Raw genomic sequence first — 22,749 nt, forward strand, 5'->3', positions numbered from 1 at the left:
ATAGCTGAAGACTCCAGTGCTTATTACTAGACAAGCCTCTAACATGCCACAGTAAGTTTACAAAAAGCCAAGAACATTCTTCACATCCCATGAATAATTTGTTTCAGGCCCTTTTACTAAAAGTTGGCTTGTAAAGGTTGATTCCAAGCCCAGCTAAGCGAAAGAATCACAAGACACCAAAGTCTCTGACAATTTAGTGGTGCAAAACCCATGAGAGGAAAGGAAAACACAGTTCAATACATGCTGGAAGACAGACAACTCAGAAAAATGTAAGCACTGCATTATAAAGGACTGTATCTTCTACAAAGTGGTTTCATCAAGTCATGCAAAATGATACATCTACAGCATCGGTAACTAGTTTTGAAAAGATGTTATCAAGATCATTCAATCCGCAGCGCCGTGAGCATTATATTTAGTGGAAATCACACTGCACGAAAGCCCGATGTTGTGAAAACCACAGAGATGTTTAGTTAGAGAGCAGATCATTCAGTGTTAGAGAGAAGAAGAGAAAGAGAGGGAGAAAGTGAACAAACACAGAGAGAGAGAGAGAGAGAGAGAGAGAGAGAGAGAGAGAGAGAGAGAGAGAGAGAGAGAGAGAGAGAGCGAGCGAGAGCGAGAGTGAGAGGGCTTATAAGCTGGCCACAGAAAAAAGGCATCATAAGTAAGACAGAAGGATGAGAGAAGAACGCAGGAGAACCAGAGATGGAGCAGCATTCCAGCAGCACTCCATCTTATCAGGGAATATGACAAGATATGAAGATGTGTTGCACGTGTTAAAATATTAGCACAGTTCTAACTGTATCTTAAACCTATGTCATCTTTCCATAATATTCATGTAATTGCATGTGTACATCACATAATGCGTACTAAAGTATTTGTGAGCGTGTGAGTCTATAGTTGGTTTTGTATTATATATTTTTTATTTCCCTTTTGTTCTTTCTTGTCAATTTTATGACTTTTAATGTTAATAGTTCTGTTCATGGCTTTGGCAACGGTTGCTAATGGCAATTCATAAAGCAATTTGAATTTGAATTTGAGACAGACATAAACAGAGAGAGAGGAGAGAGACAGAGAGAGGGAGTGAGAGAGAGAGAGGGAGTGAGAGAGAGAGAGAGAGAGAGAGAGAGAAGGTGCTCACTGCTGCAGGGGCTCATGCGGCAGCTCCTGATTAGGGGCGGGGACGGAAGGCCACTGCACGCAGATGTGTCCAGGGTGACCAGCTGACCGGATGTAGTCAGCCTCCTACACACAGGCTCCCTGCGCTGGACTCCCTTCCCACATGTCACAGAGCACTGTGTACACACACACGCACACACACACACACACACACACACACACACACACGCACACACACACGCACATGCACGCACACGCACGGTAAAAAACGCTAATTAGAAAGAAAAGTCACATGTCTATGTCTTATATGTCTATGACGACAATCAGAAACAATCAAAACATTGATTAGGAGACACAACCATTGGCACTCAGTCCATAGAAAACACACACAGATACATACAGATACACACACACATTCACGCACGCACACACACGTACACATAGATGCACACACACGGACACAGATATTAAGTCAGGCATAGGACGAGTCCAATGCGCCCACCTTAGACCACTCTCCACCTTCCAGGTGGGGCTGTAGGCAGTGTGTGTGGGCACAGGGGCGGTGGGTGGCAGGTTTCATCCCGTCACACCGCCCGTCGGGCAGCCTCCGGTAGCTGCCCTCGGCCTGACGCTGCCTACAGTACACCTTTCGCCACTGTGTCCCACCCCCACAGGACCGTGAGCACTGCGGAATACACACACACAGACAGAGCGACCCAGTCATGCGAAACACACTCCCGCACCAGCAGGAATGCACCAGCGCTTTTTACTGGGTGCTAGAATAAGTTTGAAATCATTCACCTCACACTACGGACTGCGCTGTGAAAGCACTCTGCCTGAGGAGAATACTGAGGTTAGGAGTCGATGCCTACCACAACCCACAAGCATGGATCTGGCATTATGGTTAGCAAAAACCAAGCAGTTTAAATAACAGGCATAATGCCCATAACGTGGGTGCACACTGGCGTTTTGAAAGATGAGCTGCAGAATTGTCGGATGGTGGCACGCAGTGGGCCTGCCTGGAATGTTACCTGCTGCCACTCTTCAGTCTCCCAATGGGGGGGGCAGTCCACCTTGTTGCAGGCCTGCAGCTCAGAAGGCGGGGTCCCCTGGCACTTTGGCCCGCCCACCAGCTCAGTGCGGTTCCCGCCCACAGGCCTTACACAGGACACGCTGCGAGTCTGCAGCCCCACTCCACATGACACTGAACACTGGTTCCAATCGCTGACCTCCCATCTGAGCCAGGGGACACACACACACACAGAGGATTATATCAGTGTCAAAGCCAGTAGATTCACAGATGACCCCATGCTGGCCTGTGTCACAAATGCTAGTTACACTCACACACACCAAAAGGCTGCCGTTGACAACTGTTAACTGCAGATTCACATACACGCACACACACACACACACACACACAAGCCCCTGTGCGCTGAATGTTTGGATGTGATCCCTAGCAATTCCACATGTATAAGCTAACATGTACATACAGAGCAAAAGCCCAGCAATGAATGGGAAAAGCACACACAGCACACAGCACACAGCACACACACACACACACCATACATAAAGACAAAAAAAAGATCGGTGTCCATTCCACAAGATCATTGTTTATGAAGCTGAGCTGCACTGCAGATGGTACATTCTGTTTATCTGCCCATAGAGACTGCACAGGAATCATCATTCTCATTCATATATGCATGCATGCATGCATGCATGCATGCATGCATACATACACACACACACACACACACACACACACACACACACACACACACACACACACACACACAGACTAAACAGTTTGCCTGGTGAGAGTGAGGCTGAGTATGAGCCCCAGAGAGACTATGGAGAATTATAATGGCAGGTCAGTTCAGTCAGACACCTACACAGTATATACACACAAACACACACACACACACAGAGGCTTGAAAATGCACATACACACTCATACCCAACAATGCTTACTGAACAAATGGTATATGACAGGGAACCAAGATTAAAGACTACCGACCCCACGACCAGAACTCTGAGCAGTTCCATGACACTAAAAAGATATACAGGCCTCTCTTTCTCTCCAAACAAATACTGCTGATATTTAATATCTATATGAGGAGTTATAAAATACACCCAAAGGTATTGGACAGGGCCCAAGACACTGTGATACTTTCAATGCTGTTCCCTAAAAGAGACCACAATCCAAGTGAGCAACTTGATTTTACTGAGGTCTGTTTAACACGGTGACAACCTGTGTCCTCTCTGAACCCCGTGACCCCGGAATGTCGGCCAATACAAGAAAACAAGAGGAACTGCCATTACACATTACACTGTAGCTTTTACAGTTCAATTCTGTGACAGATAATGAGAGCCATAAAACATGAGGTAACGAAAAAAAAATTCTCTCTGGAATTCATAAAACATTCTAGCATCCAGAGACATGGCACATAAACACGTAAAAAGGTACTGTGAAAGTGACTTTTTCGCTTCTTTTGGAATTTTTTTTTTTTTTTTTTGGTAATCAACAATAGCTAAGAAGACACTGTTCCATAACACATTGCTTTGGAAGGCCAGCCGTACTGCTGACATTGGCAATAGGTCATTCATGTGAAACACAGTACATTCCTCTTGGTGAGATGTCCGTATTCTGACTTGCCTGACTTGCTATTTAGATACAGTCCTGGAGTTCGTCCCTTCAGAGCAATCCAGGCTCCTTCGAACAGATTTAGCTGAAAAGCCACAGTGCTGAGCTTATTTATTGATGGACTGATTCATGTTGCTTTCAACAAGGTTTTATTGCCGGATTCCTCAAACATCTGTCCATGACAGCTGGCTGTTTTTTTTTGTGTGTGTGTTCTGCACTGTGTTCCCTGTTGAGTTTGGTAAGGCAAAACTTAGGAACCCAGCAGAATCAGTGGTCTCCTTTCCTGGCATGGTAAAAAAAAACAAAAAAACAACTAAACGCATCAGTGAAATTTTAAGCACAGTGACAAAAGCCTTCATTCATTAGTGGTCATACTGTTTTAGTTCAGTAGGGAAACTGAGATGGCTGTCAACTGCCTACTTTACTGTGCTGGTTTAAGCTATTCCAAAAAAGCCCCATCTACGTCTAATTTAGTTTATATTTCTGAAACTCTAATATTAGGCGGCTCTTCTTATTCTTATCTGTTGATGTAACTTATCAAAGAAGAAGAGAAAACACAAGACTATATACACTCAGGCGATTCCCAAGCCTTTTCCTGTCTGTTGTTGCTGCCTGGTTTTTGTTTCGGCCTGCCCTTGCTTTCTGATTCTTCCCTGCTGTGCTTGTGCTGTTCATATCTCCTTGCTCTTCCTGGTGTTTACCCTTTTTTGCTTGCGCCTCGGCCTTTGATTTTTTTTTGCCCGACGTTTTTTTACCCCACAACTGTTAAAACCTGCAGAATGGATCCCTCCGAGTCTGCTTAACAGGGGTGCAACGGCAGAGTTTTGCAGTGGCTTCTCTCGGCTGGCTGTCCAAGACAATTGCTCAGGATCCCACCAGACACGGCTACAGCATCTCGCTACGGCCGTGGGTGAAGTATTAGCTCAGGTACACGCACCACCTCAGTCTCAAGAGCTTAAGACAATCAGCTATTTCTCATACCACTGGGTCATGGTAAAGTATGATGACACACCAGGGAACCATAAGGGTTTTTTTGCTTGAGTGTTCTCCATGTTTTCATCGCATTCCCGCGACTTTCCTAACGACAACTCTAAAACTGCTTTTGTCATCTCTTTGCTTACTGGAAAAGTCTAGCAATAGGCAACCCCCGTTTGGAATCAGTTCACCATTTGCCGCCAACCTTATATTGAGTTCGAAACAACATTTCGTCTTTGAGCATTCCCCGTCCAGCAAGGACGCAGGGGAACAGCTACTTTATTTAAAAGTGGGAAAAACCTCCCGCCATCGCATTTCAGATTTTGGCAGCTGAGAGTGAGCGGAGCAATAATGCGCTTAAAACAGTTCACAGGGAGAGCTTTAACAATTCTCTGAATTAGTCTGCAAAGACAATTACTTGGATTTGTCTCAATTTATCCAGGTCTCCATTCATACAGATTATCTAATCCAAACCCATCGTAGATCCAGCATGTGAAACCTATGATAGATTGCCCTTGGATGAGCGACACGACAATGCCGCCTGTGAGAAAATCTGTGCCTCTGCTTGGAAGGTCGGGTCTCTTCAAAGTGGACTGCCGCTCCTTGATTGTGAAGCCTAACTCCAGCCTGGTGAGTTCAGCAGTTTTCCCTCAAGTTGAAAATAGAATCCTGTGTGCCCGTCAAGTTAACCTCTTACTGCCTTCCCTTTCAGTGCTAATAGATTCTGGGGCTGGAGAGATTTTCAACACTGCAAGCTGGTTTCCTTCCTGATTTTACCATTTTTCCCAGATGGAAGATGGCCATTATTACAAACTCTAGCCATTATGAATACTTACTCATGCCAAATTGTCTCATTATTGCACCTTTGGTGCTGTAAGCCTACATGAACAAAGTGTTTCGCAATCTACTGAAACACTGTTATAGTTTACGTTGTTGACATCCTTATCTAATTTGAACCCTCGAAAAACATGTTGGCCACATCAAGAATGTTCTTCAGCAATCAGCTGCCAACAAACTGTTTACCAAGCTACAGAAATGCTTTTTTCATCAGTCTGAGACCTCATTTCTGGGCTACATTATAGGCAATAAGGGGGTGAACTTGGACATGGACTATCCAAGTGAACCGAACTCAGGATCCTAAATGAACTACAAAGATTTTTGGGCTTTGCAAACTTTCATGATGATTTATTAGAAATTTTAGCTCTATAGTGGCCTTTAAGGACTTCCCTCCTTAAAGGGACAGTGAAGCTTCTCAAATAGAATGAGGCACCAGAGTTTGTTTTTGAGGCACTGGAAAAATGTATACTTCCAATCCCATCCTGGTTCATCCCGATCTTGCTAGGCCCTTTGTTGTAGAGGTGGATGCGTCTGAGATAGGAGTAGGAGCGTTGTGTCCCAAAAGGTGGAAACCTGCCATGCCTGTGCTTTTTTTCTAGGAAATTCAATCCTGCAGAATTGATTACAGTGTGGGGAGCCATGAATTGCTCACCATAAAGTTGGCCTTAGAGGAATGGAGTCACTGGCTGGAGGGGGCAACCCACCCTTTTTTGATCATGATGGATCACCACAACCTAGAGTATATGAAATGAGCCAAATGTTTACATTTCAGGCAGGCAAGATGGGTTTTGTTTTTCACACAGTTCAATTTCATACTCGAGTATCCCCTAGGGTCAAAGAATGCCAAGGCTGGCGCCCAATGAAGAGTTCATGGTGGTGACGCTAAACCAACAAGCCTCGATTGGTTCATTCTTCCTTCTTTGTGTTTTGCTGACACCAGTAGTTGGGATATGTCGGAAGAGATTTCACAGGACCAGGTTCAGGATCCTACTCTGGCTGAAAAGGAAAAGTGTACATCCCTGTATCGCTTTGACCAAAGGTTCAAAAGTTGGTACACACCGCCTTCAATTTTGTACATCTGGGAATTAGGAGAACAGTGCAGCTAGTTTTGAATAAGCTCTGGTGGCCTGGCTGGGCGAATAACATGATGATCTATGCCACTAGCAAGTCCTCCCACCAGCAGCTGGCTGGATTGCTCAAGGCCCTAACCTATCTGTGGATTTTGTTACTTTTCTCCCTTCATTTGACCGACATACTGTCATATGTGTTGTTATTGACCACTTTTCTAATGCATGCAGGTTAGTGCCACTGCCCAAGTTTCCCAACACCATAGAGATAGGGAAGCTGTTGTTCCAGAATGTCTTCCAGTTCTATGGACTCCCAAGGACAGTTCACGTCCAGGGTCTGGCATGCGTTCTGTAAACACCTAAACATCTCTGTAACCCTCTCCTCCAGCTACCACCCACAGACGAATGGGGAGGTGGAGAAAAGTAAAGAGAATGGAGGTTTTCTCAGGTCTCATTACAGCTATATGGCCTTGGTGGAATGAACAAAATGAACAAAATTTGCTTTTTAAAGCTTTCACTAGGCTCACACGCTTTCTGTGTTTTCAGCCCCCATCTGTTCCCCAGGTTGGGAGAACCATCAGAACCTTCAGCCATAGATGCCTGGATGCAACAAAGTAGTCAAAAATGGGAGGCTGCTCATGTCCATCTCCAGCTTGCTATTCACAGCCAAAAGGCTTTCGTCAATTGCAGCTGTAGACTGGCACTGACCCTGTCTCCCGGTCCATTTGTTTGGATCTCCCCAAAGGACCTACATCTCAAGCTCCCCTCCAAGAAGCTAAGTCCCAGACTCATAGGTTCTTTTCTTGTTCTGCAGCAAACCAGACTTGCATGATTTAAGTTGCGACTACTCTCCAGCTACTGCAACTCTCCCACTTGTCATATTTGTTTGTTCATGTCCATTTCCTCCACAGGAAAGACCACTAGCTCCCATGATGGTCCTCCTTCCCCTATCGAACTGGAAGATGGCCAGGTGTGATGGAAGTCTCTCTTGGATTACAGGTGCTGGAGCCACTGAATGTTCTACCTGGTAGAGTCAAAAAGCCATGGCCCTGAGGTATACTGGGAGGCCCTGAGGTAGACAGGGAAGACTATGGCCCTGAGCAGTGGTCCTGGGTTTCTGCTGAGGACATCCTTTTCCCATTCCTCATTTCAGATTTTCATCGGGATCATCCCAGGGGCCTGGCCCCTCACCCTAGGGCCAGGCCCTTGCATCGGCCTGCTTCAGCTTCAGGAGCCGCCCATGGGGGAGGGAATACTGTCTGGTCTGCCGCCGCTCATCAATCTGGATTCACTACCAGCTCTCAGCACCAGAGGCCCCGTCCCCTGAATACTAACCATTTCCAGGCCTACCCATTAGAGTCTATGCAGACTTTCAACATACATTTTTGCCCAGGCTTTTTGTAACTGACCAGAGTTACACTTAGTTTATATTAAAACTTAATAATATATAACCGTAATATATAATCATCTGACTCACAGTGATCCTGCTAGGTTGGATGTGTTGGTTTAACTGGTTAGTGCACATAGATGAGTGAAGCACTTGGTTAATGCCCAGTCAATCTGAGTCAATTGGGTGACCATCAAGAGGCCAGAGACCCTTCATCAGGACGCCAAAAACCGATGAAGATAAATGAATGTCAGCTCATTGCCTTGGCTCATGCGCCATAGTGTTGTTTATTCAAAATATTTTATTCGCGGTTATTTGCAATAGAGAATTCCATGGGGCAGACAGCATGCTCATGCGTCAGCTGTGACATTCTCCATTAGCAAACTTTGTTAAGACAGCTCATGGCACAAAGCTCAATGTCTCCTCCTTGCTGGTTTTCCGAGGCAAACAATGTGCGCATTTTCCAAGCCAGGCATGAAGTCATTTTTACTTTTTGACCAGTCTGGCCTAGTTCTGAATAAAAGCATGGCCGAAAAATAATAAGGAAAGAGAAAAGCTCTCTGAAAAGTATTAAAACCACCTGTGTTCTGTGTGTTAAATTAAAATCCTCTAATCTCAAATTAAATCCTCTAATTCTACATATTTAGAGGAGGGTTAGTTGATCTTATCAACATGCTTTATGGAGATGCCTTACACTTCCCACTTATTTCAAATGACATTACGTTGCCAGTCACGCACCCCAAATCAACCCCACTACCCTGCCTCCTCCATCGTTTCCTTCAAACATTAGATAACTAAGTGCTTCTACATGTGCTTCAAAGTAGAATATCAAATGCTTGGATGTGTAATACAGAAACAGGCGACTTTCTGAAGGACGGTCGAGACTGCCATGCCGTGTTGTAAACCACAGTATAACTTCTTTGCAGAAACACTATGCTTGACAGGTTCCCATTAGCTTGGCCGATCGGCGAACTGAGCCGAGCATGCAGAATCGCTTGGCAGGATGGGAGCGTCTTCTCCTCTGTCCGACTCCCAAAAACAGCGGGCAAGTGTTACTGGTTGAAGGGAGGGGAGGGGAGGGGAGGCTCTCTCTCCCACCACCCCTTGGCTTGTTGGGAGTGTGGTGCAATCCAGGACATCCTCTCAGAGATTCTCAGAGATTCGTGCCCGGACTTTGCCTTGCTAGCCGCTGCCCTCCGCTCTCTGCTTACCTGTGCCACCTAAAACGTGCCTCTGGCATTTTGATGGGTTTTCTGTGACTCAAACAAATTGTTAATGGGAACGCATTCACACTAGATTTCCAGTAATCCAGTACAAATGCAGGACACTTGTGCTTCTGTAGATACCCTCCAGAGCCACATGCTAATTGTTGGCTCAGTCACTGTATATGGACCGTTCATGTGATCTGTACCTTGACAAATTTAACCTTCATCATTTTGTTTTATTTGCATGTTACTGCATAGATGTTACAAAGAGTGTTCAGGGAAGAACAGTGTTCGTAAAATGTTCTGGTTTCAACAACCGACGTGCCCACACCACCATCTCTGAAACAGCCCACCCACCCTAGAACCACTGGAGTAATGGAGGCTCCACATCTACAATGAAGTGGATACTCGGACTAAAAGTATTACAATAACGTATAGACTGGAATTAGATGGGCCGAACTGGAGGATGGGTTCCCTCTTGAGTCTTGGTGTTCCCAGGGTTTCAACCTAATCCCAGTCTAGGGAGTTTTTCCCTGCCTCTGTCGCCCTCAGCTTCTCATTATGGACCACCACATTTGTAAAGCTGCTTTGCGATAACTTGTGCTGTCAAAAGTGCTAAATAAATAAACTTGACCTCGACAGCTTGCTGAATGATGCAAAAGCTGCATTGGTGAGATCTATACTATCAGTTATCAGACATTCCACTTCATGCTAATAAGCAAAAGGTTCTAGGCATCAATGGGTGTTCTGGGTTAATGTCGGCACAACTGTCATACTGTCATGAAGGGCATGCTGGCGAGGTTGCAGGGATGGCCTACCTGGCAGGGCATGGCTGCGGGTTGCAGATACGAACCATGGCAGGGGGCCTGACAGAATCATCACAGACTGCATCATCCACCACTCCCAGTCCCTCTGCCCTCACACACTGAACCAGAGCTGTTTGACTCCCTGAGAGACAGGCCAGAAGGTGTCTTAGGGAAACAATGTTCTTCCGCACTGCATCTCATCCACATCCAATCGTGTGAGCGACTCACCCACAGCACAGGAAGCGGAGCAGGCTGAGAAGCTGCTGTACTGCCACAGGTAGCCCTGCTGCGGTGCACTTGGCTGTGTCTCCAGGGGCCACCGTGGGGATGTGGGGGCCCCAGGACAGGGGCCCAGGCTGCAGGCCCTCTGGAGGGGGGGCTTCTGCTCACCGCACTCCTCATCGGGGAGGTCCACCTCAGCTTGGGTGAAGGAGAGCAGCACCTTGCATCTGACTGGGCGCTTTTGCAGGCCCACACCACACGACATGCTACACGCGGACCATGGGCCCGGGACGAACCTGTGCACACACACGCGCGCACACACACGCGCACACACACGCGCGCACACACAGAGACTCTGTATTCACAATATCAATTATCCCGTTAAAATGTATAGTCACATATGTATGTATATGGAAGACATAAAAGTAGATAAATATAAAATATATATATATATATATATATATATATATATATATATATATATATATATATATATATATATACACCTATAAATATAGGTAAACATATTTTTTTCATATACAGTGGAAAACTACATAGAGATGGGAGACATTTGCAATCATTTTAAAACAATATTTTTTTTCCACATTTACTCATGTTCCAAATTGCTGTCAAATTACTCTAGACAGTATTTTAGGATTTAGGTATTTTAGGTTATGTCAACTAAACATGAACCACCGACTCTTCTAACCTCCAGTACAATATAATGTTGATGTTTAATTCCAAGCTGGGCCCATATGTAATGTAAATCTGAAAATAATATTGGGTTATGACACTAAAAATAACCCTAACTTAGGCCAGCACACTTTGTTCCAGAAACGAGTTCAAGTAAGATTAAACCTCACAATATTAAAAGACATCACAAAGACTCCTAATGAACCACAGAATGACTTTGCCATGCTGCATTTCGGACAAGTGGAAAACGGGCTTTTTCTGGGAACATTCGTGGCTAATCCGATCCATGCGTAATTTGATTCACTGCAGTGTAAGACAGAGGGAGGGAGAACGAGAGAGAGAGAGAGAGAGAGAGAGAGAGAGAGGCCAGAGAGGTCTTCCCTCGCCACACAGTGAGCATAAGAAGGACATAAGAACGCAGCCTGCTAGCTCCTCTTTTTTGTTTCAGGTTTTTTGTTGGCTTGAATGTCTCCTTGCAGCGCCGGTGAGAAGCCTTATGGCTGTGGAGGGAGTTGAGGGATGAAGTGGGACCCCACACACCCCCTGAACTCCTGCTGTCCAAACACACTCTCGGCTTAAGGGATTAAGGTTTATGAGACCTGTAATTCCCCATAAGCCCCAAACATGTCGTGTTTGGTCTATTGGAGTGTTTTTAGGGGGACATCATGATGTCAGAATTAAAACAGCTTTGTGGGGTAATTGAGAAAACAGGCTTTAGCTTTGAGGTGGGGTGTGGGACAGTGGGGTGGGGTGTGGGATGTGGGATGCTCTGGTGGGGTGGGGTGTGAGACAGTGGGGTGGGGTGTGGGATGCTCTGGTGGGGTGGGGTGTGAGACAGTGGGGTGGGGTGTGGGATGCTCTGGTGGGGTGGGGTGTGAGACAGTGGGGTGGGGTGTGGGATGCTCTGGTGGGGTGGGGTGTGAGACAGTGGGGTGGGGTGTGGGATGCTCTGGTGGGGTGGGGTGTGAGACAGTGGGGTGGGATGTGGGATGCTCTGGTGGGGTGGGGTGTGAGTGGGGTGGGTGCAGGCGCATTAAGATGTCCTCTCTCCCTCAGCAGCTATTAGTGGAGGTATCGTTTCAGAGATGGGGAAAGATAACAGCAATACCTTTGGCGTGTCTGTGTGTGTGTGTGTGTGTGTGTGTGTCTGTGCCTGTGTGTGTGTGTGTGTGTGTGTGTGTGTGTGGGCGGGGGTGTGTGTGTGTGTGTGTGTGTGTGTGTGGGCGGGTGTGTGTGTGTGTGTGTGTGGGCGGGTGTGTGTCTGTGTGTGTGTGTGTGTGTGTGGGCGGGTGTGTGTGGGTGTGTGTGTGTGGGCGGGGGTGTGTGTGTGGGTGTGTGTGTGTGTGTGTGTGTGGGCGGGGGTGTGTGTGTGGGCGGGGGTGTGTGTGTGGGCGGGGGTGTGTGTGTGTGTGTGTGGGCGGGGGTGTGTGTGTGGGCGGGGGTGTGTGTGTGTATGTGTGTGTGTGTGTGGGCGGGGGTGTGTGTGTGTGTGTGTGTGTGTGTGGGCGGGGGTGTGTGTGTGTGTGTGTGTGTGTGTGTGTGTGTGGGCGGGGGTGTGTGTGTGTGTGTGTGTGTGTGTGTGTGTGTGTGTGTGTGTGTGTGTGTGTGTGGGCGGGGGTGTGTTTCGAATGGAAACACTACTGAAGAAACACAGAGGTGATGAGAGGTAGGCGGTTCGCACGCAGCTGAGGATGTTTCGTTACGTCACCACTTCCGCCAAAGCAAATAACGCGCCTTCTCGTTCCAAAGCTGGTGACAGGAGTGTGCAGCCTGCTGTGGGAGGCGCTGCCGCATGCCTCCCAGCGCTCCCAGCGCTCCCAGCGCTCCCAGTGTAAGTTAGAGAACAGTTTCCTAATGCAAAGCACAGCACAGGTACGCATGTGCACAACAAAGTGACGCCTGCCAGTCCACGGAGGGACTGTCCATCTGCAGCAGAAATACTGACATTTCATTCAGGCTTTCACTAGTTCCAGAGCTCCAGTAAAACAATATGCGTATGTGTCAAACAAAGAACACAGAAACTGATTTCTGCTTTAATGTTTCAACATGTGCCGTTAACTGCCAATCAGAGCTAAAAGAGATGGGTGCAGTGAATTATGACATGTATTATGTCATGGGGTGTGGCCTGTTTTACTTGTATTGTTTCAGAGGTTTGATAGGTTTTGAAGGGAACTCACGTTGGCTCCTCTCTGGCAATTCTGGTCTCCTCCAGTTCTTGAGCTTGTTTTAGCCAGGGAAGCTTGGCTTCTACGGGTACACTCTCTGTAACAACACACACACACAGAAATTAATCAAACCATGAATTGTACCATAATGCATGGTCACCTTTTCAGGCCTCTAATACAAAAGGTTGCTGTGTATCTCAACACTGTCTGCCTAAAAAGTAGGCCAAGCCTTCTCAGATTCAAAAGCAGGTGCTACAGAAAGCTCACAAAGCCCTGCTTTTAGTGGTCCATATCTTACAGGGACACAGCACCACACGAGAAACGTGAGGAGAAAAGGCTCTGTGGTGCCAGAGTGAACACTGGAGCTCATTCACGTGCTTGACAAACGCCGCACCTACAAGTGTTCTGGGGTTTATGACCGCTCACCCACCAACACGTAGCGTCAAAGTGCACTTTCATCAAAAGAGTGCACCATAACAGAGCCAGGCACCAAACAGAAAGTCCCCCTCATGTGCAGACCTAAATCCGATGACCACGGCTCTCCATGCAGTCCTGTTCTGAGAACAGTCGGGATTGATTTCCCAAGGAACGGACATGGTTAGGAGAGGACGCGACCAAACACGCTCCCCCACTGGCCCGCAAAATCTCTGACTGACAATCCAACTCCGAGCGTTGCTTTAAACAAACCCTGCCGGTCACAAACTCAAACCACTTCAAACCACACCAACTCCAACACCCAACCGCATCCAAAAGAGAAGAAACCATCCCACAAAGCCACAGCCCTTAAACCCGCCCCACCACACAGCTGCCCACACTCTGCCAAAACGAGCCACCAAACTCCCCCTCGTCCCGAAAACGGCTAATAAAGGCCTGCATAAATCTGCACGTGCCAATCGAATATTTTTGCAAGCGGGCGTTTGTTGAGCCGGGAAGTGATTATCACAGCTTGTGGGAACGGCAGGGGCTGCAGTAAAACAGGGCTGTTTAACGTGGCTCAGGAGAGGACGTTCTGAAGACCGACGCTTTGGCCTTCGATGTGGGGGCTTGTGTGATTTTGCTAATGGCAGTCTGACAGACGTCTGACCCGGCAGCAGACAGCCGAGTCGAGCCGATGAGAAGAACGGGCTCCATCGCCGAACTCCGCCGGAGTGAACTAAGTGTGAATGCAAAATGACGTGCAAGGAATGTGTAAATCGGGATTTGCAAATTGGTTGTTCTATTTGGAGTCATTTTTGACTCAACTTGATTATATCCTGTCAGTACAGACCTGGTGCGGCGGTCTCATGTTACATTCACGCTGTGAAGGGCCGGTTAGCTGCAGGTGAGGTATAGTCCTGTTTCCTGGTTCAAAGGGACTATAAGTAGACATGAGCTCAGTAGCCTTCAGTGTGAAGGGTACTGACACACAGGCCTTCAGGATTATGTCTGGCGCGACTTCAGGGAAAACACGGCTGTTCTATTTCTGGGATCTTGTAGGTTAAGTGAACCGTTTATGCTCTCCTGAAGCACGGCACATTGTCATATGGGGGAGACAGCCGGAATGGCACACATTAAGTCTGAGTTTGCAAGAGTGAGAGTAAGGGTGAGAGAGAGAGTGAGACGAACAAATAGAAAGGCTAACAAAGTAAGACAAACCCTAGCAGACTGTATAAGGGAAGATTCAGCACACATCCAAGCACACTTTCAAAAGTGACATTCTTCACAGCTCATGGCAATAAATGAGTGACATTTCAAACGCTGTCTGGCCTCACACACAACTGCAGTGGCAAAATGGACACCTCAATGAACAGTAATATATTCAGTTTTCCTCCCCACATTCCCATGATTCTTAGTGCAGGTCATTAGACTGTATGAGACTACCATACTATCTCAAATTAATCCTCTTACTGTATCCTATTTGTGTCTTTTTATTGTTCTTCCACCCCCCCATCATCCCCACCCCCCCGGCCTTCGTCGTCGTGGTGACCACTACCTACCCCTGGGCTTGTAGCATGCGACAGGCACCAGGCAGTCCTCCTTAATGTGCGGTTTGAGGCTGGAGCTGCAGCCCCCTGTGTGCTGGCCTCTGTGATCAATACACAGAACCACACGGTAACGCAAACCCCGCCCACAGGTCACCGTACACTGGAGGAAAACACACGTGTAACGCAACACACACGCGCGCACACACACAAACACAGCACGTAAATACACACACAGGCACGCACACACACTCATGCATGCTTACACGCATATACACATACACACACGTGCCCACACACGCGCGCACAAATCCATACGTGCGCACACACACAAACACACACACACACACACACACACACACACACACACACACACACACACACACACCACAGAGAGACCCCATAGAGAAACAGGTAAAAATTATCATAATTTTCTAATACATCAAACTCTCTGCTCTCAATATTGCAGCGATATTCAAGCGCCTACACTACAACGTTACTGAATGTGCGGGTGTGTGATAATGGATTTATGACGGACTAATTCACATGCAGCACCCAGGATTTCTTTATTAGAAGTGCCTTGCAGATGCGGGTGGAGACTATAGCTGTTGTCTTACATCCTACAATTCCACCCCCGTGGTCATTTCTGACCAAAGGAACCTTGCTGGATATGTTTGGGTGCCAGACCACTCTTAACCCAACGCTGGCACATGCGCAACTCCAACAACACTGCAGTGTGTGATACACTCGTACCAACTCAACCATGGCACTGCTGGTGTTAAAGCCATGCCGAAAATATCTCGAACACATCATCTACAGGGGCCCTGTAGCTAGAATTCAACCAGTGTGACCAGGGTGGGGAGTAATAATGTCTGTGCCGATGGGCTACAGTCTGTAATTTTCAAGTCTGAAATTCCCCTATAACAAAGGGCAACCTAATCACATTCCAAGCAAGTGCAACGGAAGCATTAATAACATCTAGTGATCAGTGAAGTTAAAGCCCTGTTCTCACCTATGCTCCCATTAACACAGACCTCAATCACTCTTACACACTCTACAGTTCGTCCACACAGCCACTGGTGTGTGTTTAGCAGTGTGTTCAGTGTCTTTCTCGGAAGTTGTGGTTGGGTTCAAAGTTAGCTTAGCACCTTGTATTTGTGCTGGTTTTGGCTGGCCCTTCTGCGCAACACTGTTTTAACACAAATTCTGTTCATGAGCCCTATTTTCAGTTACTTCCAGCAACGTACATGTTTTATGAGTATGACAGTACTGGAAATCGAACCCATGACCTTGGTGTTTCTAATACCTTTCATTAGCTGCTCTACCAGGCGAGCTACAGCAGGCTACGTGAACACGTGAGCTGGGCGCACCTGAGACCACTCCATGGCCACCCACTTGGGACAGTCGAACGGGTTGCAACTCTGCTGGGTGGACGGCCGGGGCGAGTGGGTGCACTTCCACTCCTCCACCTGCACCACCTGCCCCTGTATGTCCTCCTCCACGCACACCACGCTGCGCTCCTGGCTGCCCCCGCTGCACGACACTGAGCACGACGTCCAGGGGTTCTGCTCCCACCTGCACGGCAGCAAGGGTACCCATCAGCCACTCACACACACACTCACGCCCATTCATCCACGAGACGTGCTGCAATAGATCCCGTAATAGATCTCTTTTTACTTCTGTTCAGATCGGTTGAGTTCAACACTAGTTTATCTCCAGGGTCTTTTTCTTTTCAGGCTGATTTCAAGTCAATTACTGATTCTCAGACCTGACAGCCAAACTAATCTGGGTTCGTATGGGAGACTGTTGAGGGTAGGACCCACTCACAGGTCTGAGGGGGACTGAGGTACACACACAGCCCAACCCCATGATTCATGTTTAGCTAATTAAAGAGCTGTAAAGAGAAGTTCATCGTTGGGGATCCCTGCTTCATAACATCAATCCATATGAGCTGGGATTAGTTTTGGCCTTTACGTTCTAATGTAAACAGGTCCAGCGGACAGCTGATCCCAGCGCAGCCGTCCTGCTCTGGGTAAAACAGCGGTCACCGTGACAACCGGCTTACCGTGGTAGAGGCTGGAAATGATCATAAGGCATCACCTCCTTGAAGCCATCACTGCGGAGAAAAACAGACAACAGTGGTCAGCGCCAAATCTCAGCTCGTCTTCACCGTCTAATTGAAAAAAGCAGGTGTGTCATGCAGTGTGTGTGTGTTGGAGGGGGCACATATGTCAAGCAACGTGACTTATGCGGCCTCTCAGCCGGTTTATTAGTCCGCATGCGTCACTGTCAGATGGCGTACGTTCGCCTTATAAAGGAAAACTTCAAAGTATTGTCCTGATGTTTGCTTTGTTTGGCAGCCTACCTGACACGGACCATGGATATCTATCGCTGGGAGCCTGTGTGGTAAAAATATGAGGTGGTGGGGGTGGGAGGGGGGTGGAGGATAGACCAAAACCTTTCAAGGCAGGGATCCATATTGCATTCCTTAAGTTTGGGCTTGGGCTTGGTGTTCTCTGGGTAGCTATGGCAGTGGTGCTCCGGGACAGATCTGTTGGAACGGATGTCCACGCAGTCGGCTGAGTTCAGCTGGTAGCCTGAGAAGTTATTCAGAGTCATTTTGAATGTCTGCTCATCGAGCCGTTTCATTTTATAAGCATGGTTATTTCTAAGGACAAATACTTTTCGTCAGACAGTTTCCAGATAAAGGAAGAAGCTGCACTAGAGCCAGAAGGAAGCCTGTCTTTTACTTTATGAGGAAAAGTGCATTGAGGAAATCCTTTTTTAATGGCGTGCCCTGGAGGGTCAGAGAAAACAGAGGCTCCATATATAAAAGAATATGGCTTAAGCATTTGGCTCTCGCTCTGGCTTTGTCCCTTGGCATGTAAGCAGCCTCTGAATATCAAACCCTCCCTTTGCCCATAGTCGTCCAGATAGGACTGAAACCCAGGTCCACAGCTAAAGCCCGCTGCTCAGGTATCTGCTGGCTTACAACACTAGAGTAGTGAGAAGCAAAACCAGTTGCGTTGCACAGGTCTAGACCTCTATCTCCTCCGAGCCCTTCTAAGCTTTTGAGAAGTTCAGGTCCAAAGCTTGCTGTACCTCCTCCACAGGTCACGGAGCAGGGGAAGAAGTCCGTCTCTCTCCACTGGTAGCGGATGGGTTGGTAGAACATGTACTGTAGCACAGTGTCTTTGGGGGCTGCGTACTTCAGCTGGTATGAAGCATAAAGACTTTGATCACACGTTTGAGTCAACATACAAAAATCCTGCAGCAGAAGATAAATGAAAAATTCACATAAAAGCACTTACCAGGACCCATGACCTCATTTGAGATAATGCATTAAAAACGTTCATTCAACCCCTACAGCTCCAATTGTTTCTCACATGGTGTCCTCACATATTAATTAGTTCCTGAGTCACTTCTCAGACCGAAATCTAACCTGACACTTAGGACATGAAACGCACCCAATCAGCAGGCCACAGCGCAACTCTGGAACGTGGTGACCTCATCAGCTCCGTGTGAATCGCGGCATGTTGTTTAACACTCAATCTCTCCCAGCCTCAGCCTCCGAGCCTGTAACCATTAGCTAAGAGGCCAATGCGTACCTCTTCAATTGGCAAGAGAAATGAGTCATGTTCAATTACTGCTAAACGGCGGTGACACCGGCAGCCGATCATAATTCTGGAGCTCGGTAATCTGGGTGTAACTTAATTCAGTGAGATACATACCCATGGCATAATAGCATTTGACAATGTATACAATACACATATGGCTCTGCAGAGACTGCTGTAAGAGACATGCTTGTGGTTTCCTCATCTTTATGAGGAGTGACTCTGGTTTATGACTACATGAGACATTGCTGAGAGTTCTATCAAACAATGCAGCCACAATACATATAATCATAGAGATCGGCACTGGAATAGGGACTAGTAGCACAATATCAGGACACACTGGGTTACGATACAAACTCTATAAAACTTTTGGAATTTTTTTTTTTTTTTTTTGTCAAGGATCTTCACATCATAATTTTTAGACACAATAAAAAACATCTTATTTAACAATAAGCACATTACAAATTGCTGACACAAGCAAGGTTAGTTTTGAAAAAAAAAAAACCTTGATCCTTTATCATTAGTAACTAGTAGATCCTTTTATCTTCAGTAACCAGTAGATCCTTCATCTTCAGTAAGTAGTAGATCCTTTATACAAATGTTGTCTGTAGCTGTCATGCAGAGGTTAGAAGGTACTGATCCATTAAGAAACGGTTTCTGCTCATGTATGCCTTGAGAATGCTTCCTAAAGGGTCTATCTCTGATGACCCCATATCACCTCAATGGTAAGGGTCAGACCAAGACTCCAGCCTGGTCTTTCTAAAATACATAATCTGAGTCACTCTGGCATTTTGCTCCCGTGTTTTGAATTATTGTCGTCTTGGATCCTCTTTCAAACTTCAGATTACAGCCAGACAGTCTGACATTCTGCTAGTGAAGTCCATGATACAACTTGAAGTTCATCGCTCGCTCAATAACTCCAAGCCGTCCAAGCCCTGAGGACGCAGAGCTGACAAACACCATCCCACTCATCTCAGCATTTTCACAGTTATGATGAGGTTTGGATTATCTGATGCATTTCTTTTTTTTCCCCAAACATAATGCCATGTTTATTTTCCAAATACTTCAGCTTTTAACTCATGTGTCCCACTGAACTTTGTTCCCTCGGCAGATAAGCAAGAAGATGTTGTATGGTAAACTAGACATGTGCAAGAATATCTTTTATTTGACTGGTTTGATTTGTTTACTTGTTTATTTGAAGAGCAGCAGTGGCTTCCTGATCCTCCTCCTTCATGTTTTTCCAGTGTGCTCCTGAACGCAGGGATTATCAGTTGCATGAGATGTCTGCAGATCTTGATCTGGTCTCATGGTCCATGTGAGGAATGGGCACTGTCTTTGTTTTTATCTGTGTAGGACACCCGTTCCTACTGAAAGCAGAACCACTGATGAATTAGCAACAGGAGCAATGGTTGCTATTTGTGTGTTCTTTTCGAGCGTCGAGTGGTTTTCAAAGGTTCTTATACAACGATTCCTCTGAGGTCCTTTGAACTTTCTTTTGATTGGGTTATATTACACATACAGCAACACAATTCTGTTGTGAAGAGTGTAGAAGGGTAGATAGCCAATATCCTTTTTTTTTTTTTTTTTTTTTCCCACAAGCAGGGCACATCAGGCCCACAATGGAAATGCTTCACTTTAATTACTCTCTTTTTGAGGGGTCATTATTCTAGACGTTTCTATACTTTTTTCCATCAGTGACCTAGATTCTTCACTGCATCAGTGGGCTTGTTGTTCATAAATTAAGCCTTTGTGTATTATTATATTTTAAATGAAGATCAGATCACATTTTTGTAGCAGGTTGTGCAGAAGTTCCAAAAATTTCACAAACCTTTTACCGCTTAAATTACACCAGAAATCAAAAATATGTCTTGAGGTGTACAGTAATGAGGGGCAGGAAGAGTGTCAACAGATCAAGAGCAAGGTGAGCATCTCATAATAGCACATTCTTGCCTAGAGCCTAATCTTAATCTGGTCCTAATCCCAATCTCACATCCACATCCAGGTCTAATGAGCCTATGCATCTGGAGCGGCAATCGGAAAGGATGCTGTAGTTATCATGTTTCCCGGTTGTTAACAGCCTGATGACTACCGTTCATTATCTTATCAAGGATCTGAAAAGAGCAACGAGAATGTGTGGAAATCTCACCAAAACACCATATGTTCATTAAACACAAGAGAATGTTCATCAATCAATCCACTCCAGCCCGCCCTACAGAGCTAAGATGGAATATTCATTAAAAAAACAACACTTCCACCCGCTGAACATTAAATGTTCCTAAACTGTTTACCTGCCTAACCATTAAATGTCCCCGACCCACTTTCGCCGGCCCGTAGTTTCGAACTTGCCCCCGCTGCTGCTCACCTTGATGGTGAGGTCCGCAGAAAGGGGCCCCTGGGAGCGGAGGGCTTGCCTCTCGTTACCCCTCTGGAAGTCCACGGTGCTGTTGGCCAGGACGTAGGAGCCGGCCGAGCTGAACTCCACCTCCTCTTTCTTGCCACTCGCTGTGTGGGCCTCAATCACTAACAAACAGCCACAAAACCATTACGGTGATTTATTCCATGAACTGACAAAGAAAACCAACCGTTTGCTGAACGCATAACATAGGTGCAGTTCAAATCACTAATAGCCGAACAGTTTCAAATCCTTGCCGGCAGAGTTATTTACAATCTGTTTTCACGTTGTACAGAAAATCTTGAAACCGGTGGTGTGTTTTTATAAATCAATGCGAATGGTTAACTGACTGATCTCTTCGGTTAAAACTTTCCCCTCCAAAATGAAAAACAAGCACGAAAGAATAAGAAAGCTTGTGTTGAGCAGGGGCCTAATCGTGTTCGGCTGTTTATTGGCAAAGCTGCCACATTTTCAGGTCGATCCTCTCCTCTCTTTTCCCCTGCTTATAGTGCTCTCTGCATTTGTTCCACTAACACATTAAGCCATTCCAAAAAACAAATGATCCATTTGGAAGAGATTAAATAGTGAACTTTTCTTCCATTATTTACACGTCTCAGATTGTCAGGATTGTGCATGATAATTCCACAAAGAAATAATCAGTTTTACAACTTGAAGTGATTAAACAATAATGCCGACTTTGACGTTTCGTGTTAAGGAACCATTCATAATCGTAACAGTTCTCAACACCAAAATCCTACCATGTCTAGAGAAAATATGATTATCCACTTCTAAATAGCTTCTGATAATATTTAGTTTCTCTCGAGTTCATGAACTTGACTGCTGGGTACTGAACCATTGCTGCTTTGTTTTCTCTCGTCTTGTGCTCTTTTCCTTCTCTACCCTTCCGTCTACAATCGACTTTTCCAGATCCATATTGTGAGCTTCCTGATATTAAATAAACGATGTGTGGAAGTCATTTTAAAGGCAACCAGACCCCGCTTTTTGAGACGTCTGACAAGGCAAACATTCAGTAAAAGCCATAGGTGTGCGACCAAGATGGCAGTAAAGCCCAGAGCATAAAAACTCACCAAGAACAGTATGTGTGTGTAAGGGGAAAATCAAAGCAATTCTAGTACTGGAAGTGAAATGTGTCTTTGTTTGTGCATGTATGTTTGTGTGCATGTGGGGGTGGGCAACATGATAACTCTCCTCTCTCTCTGTATATATATATATATATATATATATATATATATATATATATATATATATATATATATATATATATATATGTGTGTGTGTGTGTGTGTGTGTGTGTGTGTGTGTGTGTGTGTGATATATATATATATTCATGGAACTCTGGATGATAGCCATTTCCTGGCCCCTGCAATCAAGCTCACCAGAACAGTTCTGTCCACAGTTCTGTCCAGTTCCTTTAGTTCTGCCACTCAGCTCTGCCCCTCCTTCACTACTACTACCCTAAACAACACTTCTACAACCACAAACACAGGATTGCAACTTCTGCCTTGAGTCTGATGTAGAAAATTAATCTCACACACACACACACACACACACACACACACACACACACACTCACAAGAAATCTGTGATTCTTTATGCGCTTCTCTGCCTAATGTCTTCTAGTCATATGCCCCTCTCTCACGCAGCATA

General features: G+C 46.1%; 1 protein-coding gene across 2 annotated transcripts in view; it reads right to left on the reverse strand.

Annotated features, from left to right (window-relative positions):
- The window catches only part of adamtsl3 (ADAMTS-like 3), a 96,882-nt gene that overhangs the window by 14,931 nt on the left and 59,202 nt on the right, over positions 1-22,749 (reverse strand). For both annotated transcript variants that reach the window (XM_027019845.2, XM_035526907.1), the window contains exons 9-20: positions 21,052-21,209; positions 18,178-18,289; positions 17,534-17,672; positions 17,141-17,191; positions 16,446-16,650; positions 15,091-15,238; positions 13,127-13,211; positions 10,263-10,552; positions 10,047-10,176; positions 2,148-2,352; positions 1,619-1,801; positions 1,139-1,292 (exon numbers count right to left, since the gene is read on the reverse strand). In XM_027019845.2, coding sequence (XP_026875646.2) covers positions 1,139-1,292; positions 1,619-1,801; positions 2,148-2,352; positions 10,047-10,176; positions 10,263-10,552; positions 13,127-13,211; positions 15,091-15,238; positions 16,446-16,650; positions 17,141-17,191; positions 17,534-17,672; positions 18,178-18,289; positions 21,052-21,209 — 1,860 coding nt within the window. The remainder of the gene's footprint in view (positions 1-1,138; positions 1,293-1,618; positions 1,802-2,147; positions 2,353-10,046; positions 10,177-10,262; positions 10,553-13,126; positions 13,212-15,090; positions 15,239-16,445; positions 16,651-17,140; positions 17,192-17,533; positions 17,673-18,177; positions 18,290-21,051; positions 21,210-22,749) is intronic.

The sequence above is a fragment of the Electrophorus electricus genome, chromosome 1, assembly GCF_013358815.1.
Source record: "Electrophorus electricus isolate fEleEle1 chromosome 1, fEleEle1.pri, whole genome shotgun sequence".
NCBI classification, from domain to species: domain Eukaryota; kingdom Metazoa; phylum Chordata; class Actinopteri; order Gymnotiformes; family Gymnotidae; genus Electrophorus; species Electrophorus electricus.